The sequence below is a fragment of the Cynoglossus semilaevis genome, chromosome 19, assembly GCF_000523025.1.
Source record: "Cynoglossus semilaevis isolate Cse_v1.0 chromosome 19, Cse_v1.0, whole genome shotgun sequence".
NCBI classification, from domain to species: domain Eukaryota; kingdom Metazoa; phylum Chordata; class Actinopteri; order Pleuronectiformes; family Cynoglossidae; genus Cynoglossus; species Cynoglossus semilaevis.
This window is the reverse complement of record NC_024325.1, coordinates 2827881-2840743: the sequence shown is the minus strand read 5'-3', so window position 1 is coordinate 2840743 and position 12863 is coordinate 2827881. Positions and strand designations below refer to the sequence as shown.

The following is a 12863-nucleotide window of genomic DNA, read 5'->3' as shown; positions in this document are numbered from 1 at the left end:
TCAATATGCAATTCATTTTGATTCACTCTGGCTCTTACTCATTGATCACTTTCCGTTCTTAAACCTGAACTTTGCTTTAGAATCATATTGCTTTATATATTCTTTTTCTTCTAGAACAAATCCAATCATTTTAATTTGGATACTTAGCAATGACTCCATAATGTTGAATATAGACGTTTGCTGAGTGATCGCAGCTTTTTATATCAAAAAAAAAAAGAATGCAGATACAAAACGACCATTTTTACATTTCTTACAAAATACATTTTCATTTTTGGCCATAGCCAATGACTCCATAATGTTGAATATAGACAATTGCTGAGTGATTGCAGCTTTTTATATATATATAAAAAAAAATGCAGATACAAAATGACCGTTTTTACATTTCTTACAAATACATTTTCATTTTTGCTAATTAAACTTAAGGCCATAGTGGCAATGATACTGGTAGTATTTCATTATCACCAATCCCACAAAGATATTTTTCAACATAACGTGTGAATCTGTGCATTAGGTTCCACTGAAGGAGCACCTTGACGACAGCTTGTTGGAGTGCACCATGCAGGACTTGCTGCGCTACGACGACTACAACAACGACGGACACCTCAGCCTGCATGAGTTCTACACAGCATTCCGTAAGTCCAGCGTTTGAAACGTGGCTCGTACACTTGACCCTGATTCCGTTGTTTGAATAGTACGAATAAGCTAATGGCTTCTATAGAACCCTGCTGCCACGTTTGCTGGCAGTCCTGACTTTTTTTCCCTGCTTCAAATTGATGTGAAGTGTTTTAGAATGGCATCTGAAACCATGATTAAAACTCTGCTAAGGTTGATAAATTAACCATTTGGCAGGAGGCAGGTGGCCATTTTAGAGGCTCTTACATTAGCCGGCGCAGGTCCATTAAGCAGAACCACTAATTCAACCTGCTAATGACCAGTTGTAGGGGAACCATACTGCTACGATGTGGGTTCCACTCCCTTCAATTACCAGATGGGAAGTGAACAGATTGTTTGATACTTGTGTGTGTGTGTGTGGCAGTGTAACGCCTGCCTGCAGGTTTTTGAAACAAGTGTCAATGCATTTAATGTGTGACAGGAAGTTTAAGGAAAGGGCTGAGACCAATAACACAAGAGTATTCATCAGATAATACTGAAGGTTAACTTTAGACCGTAAAGGTGGTAAGGCTGTGTTGTCTGTGGTTAATTGTGACTGCACATTCATGTGTGTTTGCCTGTGTGCGTACGAGAGAGAAAGCGAAAGCGAGAGAGAGAAAAACTACAGGTGAGACTCTGTTCTGTGTGTTTGATTTGGATGCAATTAGCGCTCTCTCCCCTGAGCGGTTTGGAAAGCGGAGCAGCCAGGAATCACAGGTGTGTTTAGCGGGGTGGAAACTAGATATTTTGGTATTTTGCCCTGGTGGATATTCTACTGTCAAGGCAGTTGTATGATCTGAGGCCAACAACTGAAACACAAGTTTTACTTCTTTTTGGAGACTCTGTTACTCACAGCACAGCAGTAGTGCCCTTTTTGAAGAGGGAAAACAACCCTCCCTGCCCCGCTGAGCATTCACTTATTGTTGTGATTACAAAATATTAAGGTAATAAAGTGTTTTCAGGTCTGATTTATTTTTCCCTCAGTTGAACAGCTATTCATTAAGGTTATTTATTTGGGTAACATTTAAGTTTCTTTCATTAGCTACATTCTTTTTTTTTCTATTTCTTCTACTGTAGCAGTACATGCGAACAAGAATTTCAACAAATTACGATATCCGTGGAAGATTTTCTGCTGCCTGGTTATTGCCTCAGAATCACGGCAGACACAGTAATAGTTTTCTGCTGTTACTACACCCATTGGGATGCACTCGGTGTATGAATAAAAAAACATCTGAGGTCATTATAGTTTGTAAGTTTAACAACAAGAGTTCATCACCGCTGAAGTCGGTTTCATTTTGGTACGTTGTTGGCAATACTCAGCATTTTCCTCAGAAGTCTTTGTCAAACACAATGATTGAAAAGTTAATAGATTGTTGACAGAGTGATGGACAGTTATGCAACGTCACAATAAGGAATGATCACGGCTTAAGGACAGTGACTTGTGATTACAGTGATTACTAAAGTGGTTCCGTAGCTTAGAGGTTAGCACGCCTCGCTTGGAAGCAAAGGAACCATATACTTGAGATCAGCAGATCACTGTCAAGAAATTCCCAAGTAGCATTAAATAAAAAAGATTATTATTATAAATAATTTACATTCTGCATTAAATTGTTTAAAATATACCTAAAAAATAAAAATATATATTTATATATAAAATATAAACATATATTATATATATAAATATGTATATATATTTCCAAATTAACAGAAATCATTACTTTAACCTCCATGTTATTCGTCTGCACTCACAAATAAAATAGTTTGAAGTACGGCCCTGGAACACTTTTGTCATTAGAAGTTTCCCATTATTCCATCCGACACGTGACAGAAAAAGACGAGCCTGAACAGCAGAGGCTGGATGAACAGCAGGGGGAGGGCAGAAACACCTTAAACATACACATTGCGCATATGGAGAAATAATGTCTTCCCGCTGATAGCTCATAATAATGTTGTTGCTGGTGTTCGGTGGTCGTCTTGTACATATTAACCACTGTTTTTCCCCAACACGCTTTCACACAATTGGAGTTTGCCTCACGTGTGGCAGCGACGCAGTTAAACCGCACTGATTCCCATTTATCCATCAGTTTCACTCGTGCTGCGGCTGATAGGTGAGCAGACGTGCTGTGGGATATCAGTAGCCTGCAGATGTAATATATGCCGTCGCAGGAGGTCAGAGCTCCTTTGTGGATACACGTGTAATATACAAAGCTGCCCTCAGGTGATACAGGGATTGCACATGCTTTCTACAGTGTGTGATGGCTTACCTTTATAAATGTCTTTTGTTGTTTTGTTTTTTTTCACAGAGAGCTTTTCTCTTATTCACAAATCAGGCATTTGTACAGTGTCTATTGTTCAACACCGCCACTACAGTGAATATGTAGCACTGCACACCAGCCAAAGCAGAACAGAAAAAAAAAATCACATCAGGCCTTATTTGATACATTGTCATTATTAGCTATTTTTACCTCACTTTACAGTAGGAAAAATAATATGGTAGTTGTCAAAATATGTTGAGTGAGGAATAAGAAAATTAAACCAAATTCTTTTTTTTAAATGAGAAAAAATCCCGCTCTCTTTGGTTCATGCTTTGCTTTCTTTGAAGCTCCAAAGAAGCCCTGACACCGTCTCTTTAACATGCCGATAAAATCTCGGTGCTGCTGCCCGGCAACACCGCTCGGCCTCTGATCTTTCGTGTTAGCCGTGTTTGTCTGTAATCTGCGCAAATAATCTTGCTGAGATCAGAAATCGCATTGAACGAGGGACGTCTGTTTTTCACCTAAAGCAAAGTGGGATAGACCTGCAGATAATCGGAAAACATGAAGTGGCTTTAAACCGGAGGCAGGACCCCTAGACACACTCTCTCTCTCTCTCTCTCTCTCGCACTCACACAAATCTCCACAGAACTTTGCATTTTTAATTTCATCCGTTTTGCAGTATCTTAATGAATATATCATATTTATGTATCGCAACCTACACTTCTTAGCCTAAAAAGGGACAGGCTATTAGTTTCTACGATGAATATATCATATTTATGTATCGCAATCTACACTTAACTTCGTCTTAGCCTAAAAGGGACAGGCTATTAGTTTCTACTAACAGTGTATCCACTGAGAGAGCCGTTTGTTATACGATATCTACAACCAATTAGACTTAAATTAATTAGGTATTCTGTGTGTACTTATAGTTCTAAATACATGTGTTTGTGTATATGGGTGTTTATGCCCAGGGAAAGGACTGATGATGTAATGTGTGTACTGTGTCTTTGTGAGTGTAGAGAAATCATATCTGTATGAGACAGTCAGGAGTGGCAGAAAAGTATGTGAGGATCCCGCAGGACCAGAGACGGCAGATAGGTGTGCTGTCCCAAAAGGGCAAAGAAAAATAAGGTCAGCAGGAGCAAGGTGGAATATTTGTGTGTAAATGAGAGTGAGATGAGGTGGGTGTAGGGTGTGGGCAGGGTAAAATTGAAATGTCAGGGGTGGATAGTGGGAGGAAAATAGCATCAACATTTAAGAAAACATTTTATAAGACGGTAGTGAGACCTGCTATGATGTATGGTTTAGACACTGTGGCTGTTTGACGAGGAAGGAGAGGATTAGATTTAAGCAGATCAGAGGTGAAGGTGGTTCAGGTGTGGCAGTTTGGAGATAAAGATAGAGAGGTGAGAGGTTGAGATGTGCCAGGCAAAGATAGTGAACGTTTCGGGCAAATGGTGGATGTTGGCAATGAAGAAGAGAGGATGATCGCGTTTGTTTTATTCACTTCTTCAGAGATTTCATTTGCACGGAAAAGCAATGTGGGCAGCAGCCAATTATAATTTGACTCTGCATAATTACCTCGCACACTGGCACTCCTTTCTGTGCACAGAAGCATCTTTTTTTCGCCTACATTTGCACACACACTGGCGAAGCAACTTGTGGCCGGTGGTCACCCAGTAAATCTGCTCTGCATACAATAGTTAGATGTGCCCAGTAGCGTCTCCATGGCAACTGGGACTGCGACTGTTTCATCTCTGAATCATTTATTTAGTGCAACGTGGACTGTTGTTGATGCAACTAATTCAGGAGGAGAGAGGAAAGGGGAAAGAGGAGATATTGGAGGGGGATTGAGAAGACGGACAGATGTTGAGGGAGAGCACAGGGTGAGTGAAGAGGATGAAAGAGGAGACAGGAGTAGAGAAGAGGAGAGAGGAGATTAAAGGTATGGTACACATAGATAGTGAAGAGGGGACACAGTCATTTCAACGTGAGCAAACAACAGAAGGAGGTGCACTGATAAAACACGCAGAAGTACCTCCTCTACTTCCTCTCTGTACAAACATATCACAAGACGAGTACTTGTCAATATGGAATTACATATAGAGAGCATGAGACATTTTTTCGTTTTTGGTGTTCAGTCCCCACCTTTTATACCTGATGTGAGCAGTGATTAAAATTTCATTCCTAGATGTGACATACAATAAACCTTTTTTGGAATTAGATCGTAACGAGCCCGGACATATACCACAACCTAGAAAAAAAACAAATTTCTACTGAAGAGTCATCAGAGTTTTAATAGTATTCATTTAACTCGTGTTGTCCTTTGGGTCTAGGTTACTCCATGGCTGATAATACTCGTGTTGTCCTTTGGGTCTAGGTGACTCCATGGCTGATAATGTGCCTTGTGTGTGTGCTCCTGTACTGCACGGCTAGTGCTAACCTCTCCTCATACTCGTTGCGAGGACGCTGGGTGTGTACCAAAAGTATTAAAAGTCGTCAACAATCCAAACTAACTTCAGTTCTTTTAGGATTTAGTGTCACCTTTGGTGACACTAAACACATGATTTGTGTCACATGATCATCAGCAAATTATTGGGGATTCCTTTTCCCCCAATTATTTTAAAGATAACACACTAGAAACTATTTTTTTCTAATTTTATTTATATATATTTTAAATATTTACTTTATTGGATAATTCTACCAGTCGTACCAGTAGAAAAAGCTACTTGCACTTGTGCGAGTTGGGTACCAAATTACGCCAACGCTCCAATTTTACGTGCACAAACTGGTACATGCACGTGGAAATACCATTAGCCTGTGAGCTAATGATCAAATTATTAGCCAATTCAATTGATGAAAAAGGCACCCTCAATGTTTGCTATGACGCTGTTGCCAACAGATGAATCAACATTTAAAATTGAAAATGCTCGTGCGAACCTGATACACACCTGTAAATTAATCCTGAAACACTGAATATGGCAGTGTTTTTTTATTAATATCCACATTTAACAGCGCCTGCAATGCTACCTTTCGCTAATTGCTTTATTGTATCTGTCAATCTTCATTTGAATTTCCTTTTACCGCTGTAGATAACAATACAGATGTAAAGTCATGACTAATCAAAACTCGGCCGCTCTTTACGGCTACCCTTTAAAACGCTTTGCCTCTCCGCCCACATTTGCAGTTGATGCCTATTTTAAAATTTCACTTTCCTTTGCAACGATGGATCCCAAGGGCAGCGAGTGTGTTCTAGCATGCCATAATTCACACACAGCTACCTTCAGGCTGTTAGCGGCACAGCATGTGGTCTGCTTTTATCTCCCCTCTCTAACTCCCTCTCTGACGGGAAATAATTCATTATCATGCTGCCATTGATTTGCTCTCTTCTTAGCTGGAACGATCTCTCCTTTCTGCCTCGCTTGGTCCTGTTTTAACACCCTTGAAACCCTGTTGTTTCAAACAAGTGTGTGTCTCCGTACGGTTGTGTGTTTTTTGCCGCAGCGCTGGCGCGGGCTTCCGTGAGAGTGATACTCTTCCTAATTTTTCTCCTCTGATCTTCTCCACGAAATCCCCTCTAGCTTTCACCTTCAACAGCTTTGAAAGTGTTCTCTCAGAACAAAGGAGATAAACAGTGAACGAGCAGGAAGAGCAACGATTCTGACTGTATTCAGCGGTGCGGCTGGATCACCTCAGCTCTGGGGCCGTGCTGTGTTTCAAGAATTAACAAAGAAAATCTCCCAGCACAGAGAGGGAGCATTGTCTTTTCGGGGTAAACATTTGCTCGGTTTTAAATCATCAGCACGTTGGGCCAGATGGCTGAGTAAATACAGTAATGCAGTAATAAAGGGTTCATTTGTCCACTGAAACTTACTGTAACCGCTGGTGACCTCTACGGGCTGAGCTCCACAAACAAAACACACGCTCACATGATAAATGGAACACGGTAAGGAGACAATAGTTGTGGAAGTGTTTGGGTTTGTGGAGTATCCTATTTTTAATTTAGCTCACACACAGCCAAAACCCAAACAAACACCTTAGGGACCGTTTTATTGTTTGTTCCTCCAAGCAAAAGAAAAAAAGAAGAAAAAAAACATGCTTTGATCACAGTGAGGGCTACAAAGTACAAGCAGTCTGGAACAAGGAGATTCTTTAACCCTGGAATGCTGCCTGGTAACGCAAGTAATTACAGAAGTAGAGGTTGATCTAATGACTGAACCTAACACAAAACAAGCAGCGAGAGAAAGTCTCTCAAGTCAAAGAGCACTTTAGGATACAACTGCAATAATGTGAAGGTAATCGGGGCAGGAGAGGAAACGCGTTCACAGGCGTCTGTAGGAGAAGAGAGAGGAAATGAGGAAAGATTAGAGACATTTCTGTTGTATGTCATTAAAAACGCAGTGATGAATGTTTTCATTTAATGAAATGCATCGTTCAAACAACACTGATACTTTGTCCTGGAAAACAGGGTCTGGAGAACTCCAGTAATTCAGATGTAAAGCTATGCAATTTACAAGCCATATTTATTGTAGTATTTAAAATTAAGTTGAAGTATTTTTTTAAGTTTTAATGATTAGCCCTTCTCTAACGTTTAACACGGAACAGCAGGATTTACATGAAAGATCCGATGTCACATCCCCCTATTTATCCTGATTTGAATCATCTGTAATTTAATTGAAGAAGAACTTCTAATTTCATTGGACTTTGACATTTAAAAACTCAAGGGCAAACTTAAATAAAGTGTGAATAGAATTTTAAAAAATATTCAATGAACCCAAGTCAGACCCCGCTTACTATATATTGAGAAGGGAAACTCCCACTCCATTAAGAGCGCTCCCACTCAATGTTAGTGAGCGGCTTTAAAGCCAAAGCAAGTGGGCTTTGTTCATCGAACCTTGAAAGTGTGACTTTAACAGCCTCACAAGGCTGAAATATTCGAAAAGTTTTACATGCGGAAGACTCTGAGAGGGAGAGGTGACAATAGGGAAGCAGGTGTAGTACGGCAGTACTACTGTAGTAGTTTGGTGAACAGGAGCCTAAAGTTGGCACAAATGATCTTCTAGTGCAGGGGTGGCCCACCAGGCAGAGGCTAGGAGCCGCAATTTTTACTGTGTTACTGCAGAGCCACATGACCTACATGGGCACACATGAACTGTCCCTTTAAATATCTTGTATTTTTCCTAAGTAATTTGCGTCAACGTCCATCGGCATGAGATTCACGTAGCGTAAAAAAAACACAAACATAGAAATTTGACATGAACGTAAAGAGCCGCATGTGGCCCCCGAGCCACAGGTTGGCCATGCTTGTGCTAGTGCAACAGTCCAGGCTTGTCTTCTGATAGCCCTGTAATTAGCTGGTCAAAGGTCAAATCTTACTAATTTTCTTTACATTATTAGTGCAACTACTATATAAACCTGGTTTTCTAATCAGGTTAAACCTGGTAAAAAGTTCAATATCAGTAATGTTGTCATACCTACCTGTGACGTCACAAGCAAATTTGGGTGCAAGACAGAAGTGTAAATATATGAATGAAAAAATATATATAATATATATAGTGCATATTTTTAAATATTTAGTTATAGTCTTTTAAAGTCGAGCTCATCAGCACGTTATAGGATAGAAGAGGAAAAAGTGATGACGGCTGTAGTTAAGGAAGCTCTGGAGACGGTGTTTCCTACAGAGGCAGGCTGTGATATGAAAGTTAAAGACTATGCTAAAAAAGATGTGCTCACAGCGCTCACTTTGGACTGACAGGACACAAAGTCTACCGTAATGCTAATTGTGACGAATGCAACATGTTAGCGCAAAGACAGCTCGTAAGATTTCATGAAAGCAGCTTTACAGCTTAGAGAGACTGAACAAGAGCTAGTTAGAAATAGCCAGTGTCAAATCATTTTTTACGTAATTGCTTTTTACAAGTGTTCAACTCAAAACGCACAACAAATATTAAATGCTTTTTACAAGTGTTCAACTCAAAACAAACAAATATTGAGCTGAAATCGAAACAAATGAATAAATACATAAATACAACAGTTTTTGGGACTTCAGTTTATTTAGGAAATTGTAAAAAAAAAAACGATGGAAATGAAATGGTCTTCGTTTAAATACACCTGCTTTTTTTTGTGCAAGAGTTTGTGTGTAACAAATACTTGGATTTTATCTTCTGCAAACACTCGGGTCATTTGTTACTTGAGGTGCAGTTGGCCTCCACGCTTTGAGTAAACTGTGTTCCCCTCCAGTCTCTGAGGTGTCCACATATTTACCAGCAAACAGGCCAAGACTTAGCCCGAAACAAAAATTAATATTTGCTAATACCTCGCCCCGTGTTACTCCAGGAGCCATAATATTTCACTTGTGCCACGTACACATGGTGAAGACAAACTTTATTTACCCATAATTTATTGGCCGGCGCAGACTCTCACTCTCCCTGTCTCACACATACACGCGCACAAAACACACGAGTTCTCCAGAGGGGAAAAATGGGGCAATTAATCAACTTCAGCAACTCATCAGAGGCGGCTTAACGCCCCCGTTAGCGGTTATAATGGTGCCATGTTACAATGGCTGTTTAGTTCACTTTCCTGCTAATTAATAAGCCCAGATTTCAACCAGAGGAGGAAAAAAAACCATACTTTATCTTGGTAAACTGATTCGAACTGGATTTTTAGGGGGAAATAAAGTGACTTTTTACAGGTGCAAAATTAAAAACTACCATCTAAAAGTATTTAGCGGTAGAAAAAAAACACTTCTAAAATCTGTGTTTATTTCAGTGTCTTGATTGATAACATTGTCCATATATTTAGGTTCGTTTTCTACCACACTTCTCGTTTTGCCTCAGATAACGCATATAGAAAATGGATCGTTTTGCCTCAGATAACGCATATAGATTCTGGGAAAAAAAAATTTGCAGAATTTTACATCGCGTTGCACAAAAATAGCTGTCAGAATATCCCCGTGCTTTCTTTCGCCACAAATCCACAGCTCTGTGTCAGGTCAGGCCGTGACTCCTGTGCTCCAGAATGTTCTGTAGATCGCTTGCATCCATGGCTCTCCTCCTTCTTAAGGTTAAAGGTTATTGCAAATAATTGAGACCGCTTCTTTGACCCTGTAAGTGAGTGCCTTGGCAGTTTTCCATCCCCAGTAGGTTTAGCTTCTTCTGGTGTAAGGGTGATGGATTCCATTGTCATAAAACAGATGCTTCTATTGGTTGAGAGCATCAGTTTAATGAATTGGGTCTCATCTGGTTGAATGGAAGTGGAGGAGATTAGGGCTAGACTGTCAGCTTGTTTCTGTTAGGGCTCTCCGGATCTGTGAGACTTTTTTTGGCTCACTTTTCAGCTTGTCAGAGTTGTTGGCACAGGGATTAGGCAGAGATTTTACACCGGCTGCCCTTCTTACCACAATCGGAACCAGGGATGTGGGATTAGGTTGTATCGAACCTTGATCCTTCTAGTGGCAGGTTTGCTATAAAACAAAAAAATTTTTTGGTTTTTTTTATTATTTCCTAATGTACCAATCTACTTGTTAAATGTAGCGTCAATTACAAACTGATGCATATATCTAGTTATATTAGCTATACTAATGCTTATGTGTAAGTACCTAATTACTTACGTTCAAAATTGTCATTGATGATATACTGAAGAGGAACCTGGTTCATTTATAACAGGTAGCGACATCAGCTAATCTGGGTGTAACGGGAAGATCCACCAAAGATGTTGTTTTTGCCAAGTGTCAAGTTGTTTTCGTCAGTGTGTTCACTGTAGCTGATGGATTGAAAGACTCACATAAGGATGCTTCAGTAACCACATCATTGAGAACCTGCATAAATGTGAAGGTACAGCTGACAAGGAGGCTTACTTTGGAGTCTGTGCTCCCTTCTTTTCCAGTAGTGCATGCATTCATTCATCAGGACAAAGCCAACCCCAGTCCACACTTTTAAAGTTGGCTCTATAGTTGTGCTCAACTAGCCTGCCTGCAGTCCAGCCCTGTCTCTTGTAACAAGCAAACACATTTAGTCTTCAACAACTACGACAATAAAGAATCATTGACAACCGACACTGACAGTGAAATAGGAGACGCAACGAGCTCCGATTGTGCAAAACAGCAGGTATAAATAGAATAAAAATCTAAATTGGCGGCATAAATATGTGTGAGTGAAGTGTTTGTGCGACACCACATCACAAGTTTTATCTTTTCTTTCTTTTTTGAGAAAGCGTGCCATTACATTCATATTATAACAGTTTTATTGTCCAATATAACACCATAATACACGTGTCAAACTGAAGGCCCGGGGGCCAAATGCAGCCCGCCAAGTCATTTTGTGTGGTCCACAGGTGCTTAAGAAGCACTTATTAAAGCAGCGTGTGGTCCACAGGTGCTTAAGAAGCACCTGATAAATTAAAAGTTTTTTGTATTATTATATAGCAATGAATAATATTTGTAATTTTAATAAATAATAATAAGTTGCAGAAACATTTACGTTATGGAGGAGTTACATCTACACTTACTTCCATTTACAACCGGCCCCTTCATGGGGGACTTGCTGATGTGCCCCCCGTTCCCTCCCCCCCGGTGAAGACGAGTTTGAGTTTGACAACCCTGCCATAACATGTCATCCTTCTCAAGGCGCCCAGTGTGGCCCGTTACAGTCGTGATAGTTAAACAGCAAACCAAATACAGTCACAGTGAAGTGCCTGTGGAGTTTGGAGGTCGTCCCCTCACAGGGAGCATTAACTGGTAACAGACCTGACTGTAAATTTTCCTGACATTAAAACAGCCATTAAGTCCTGAATGAAACAGTGACAGGAGCTCAGCCATGTCACCGCCAAACCGACTGTCGGTTCATTATCGGGCCTTGTCCGCTGAGGAGCCGCTGTCGCTTTGCAATGTGCCCAGGTGCTTGGCAGTAACACCCACCTCGGAAATGGACTTTGTTGGTCATTAAATAATGTCGAGAGAGAATTGCCGCCTTTAAATTGCCCGTTAAGTATACACTTCCAGGAGGGCTGCTGTGTATTTCATGGGTAATAGATATCGCAGACAGCAGCAGGGTTATTTTTGGCTTTCTTATATTTTTTTGGGAAAGCATTAACCTCAACAAGTGGCTCCCACACCAGTCAGAAAAAATGGACAAATATCTTATTAGAGTGCCATAAATGTATTCTACATTTTGCTGGCTTTTTTTTTATTTATTTTTTTATAAATCCTTCCTAAGAAGACACGTCTGTAATTTAACTGTCAGCGTCTGTTCCCGTTCTCGGAGAAGGCAGAGGTCATTTTTTCTTACAAACAGTAAACAGTTTTGACAAATAATCAGCCACTTAGGGTAAAATCGTGCCTCTTAATTTGTTTTATGATAAGTTGTATACCAGCTCTAAATGAACTCTGTCTCATAAAGAGAGAAACGACAGCATTTTTCTCATTATTCTTAATGCTGAACAGAATTGGAATTGTGACAAACTCCTGCTGCTGGTTTAAAGGACACTTCAGAGGTGAACTTACTGCTTTCAAACTATTCATTTAAATAAAAAAAATGGATTAATCACACGGCAGCTGTTGATTAATCTGGATTAGTTGAAATGAATCAATATTAGTGATTATGAGAAAAGAAATTGATGTGTTTTGCTGAAACAGTACAGACAACAGCAGGTAGATGAATGTGTGTCAGACCTGTTTTTATTTGAAAAATAAAAACAGTCAATTATTCCCATTGCAATTATTGTAATAAAATGCATTAAAATGCAGTAAAAATATATAGATTTTAGTTTTGGGGTTTTCTGCATTTATAACAGCAGTATTTTTGGGAATCCCTTTTCTAGCATGTTGATGCTCAGCTAGGCAGGAGGGAAATCTAAGTTTAACAACAAAAGACATGGGGAGGAATAATGAACCATAGTAAAAAATAAAAAAAAAGTGACACTTGGCTCTGCCAAGGACAAAGACAGGCAGAAATAGCC

At 39.9% G+C, this 12863-nt stretch overlaps 1 protein-coding gene across 3 annotated transcripts in view; it reads left to right on the top strand.

Annotated features, from left to right (window-relative positions):
• The window catches only part of fstl4 (follistatin-like 4), a 157418-nt gene that overhangs the window by 110511 nt on the left and 34044 nt on the right, over positions 1-12863 (top strand). For all 3 annotated transcript variants that reach the window (XR_003052833.1, XM_025065435.1, XM_025065434.1), the window contains one exon: positions 512-632. Coding sequence is in view for 2 of the 3 variants with exons in the window: in XM_025065435.1 (XP_024921203.1) it covers positions 512-632 (121 nt within the window). In the remaining variant the exon portion in view is untranslated. The remainder of the gene's footprint in view (positions 1-511; positions 633-12863) is intronic.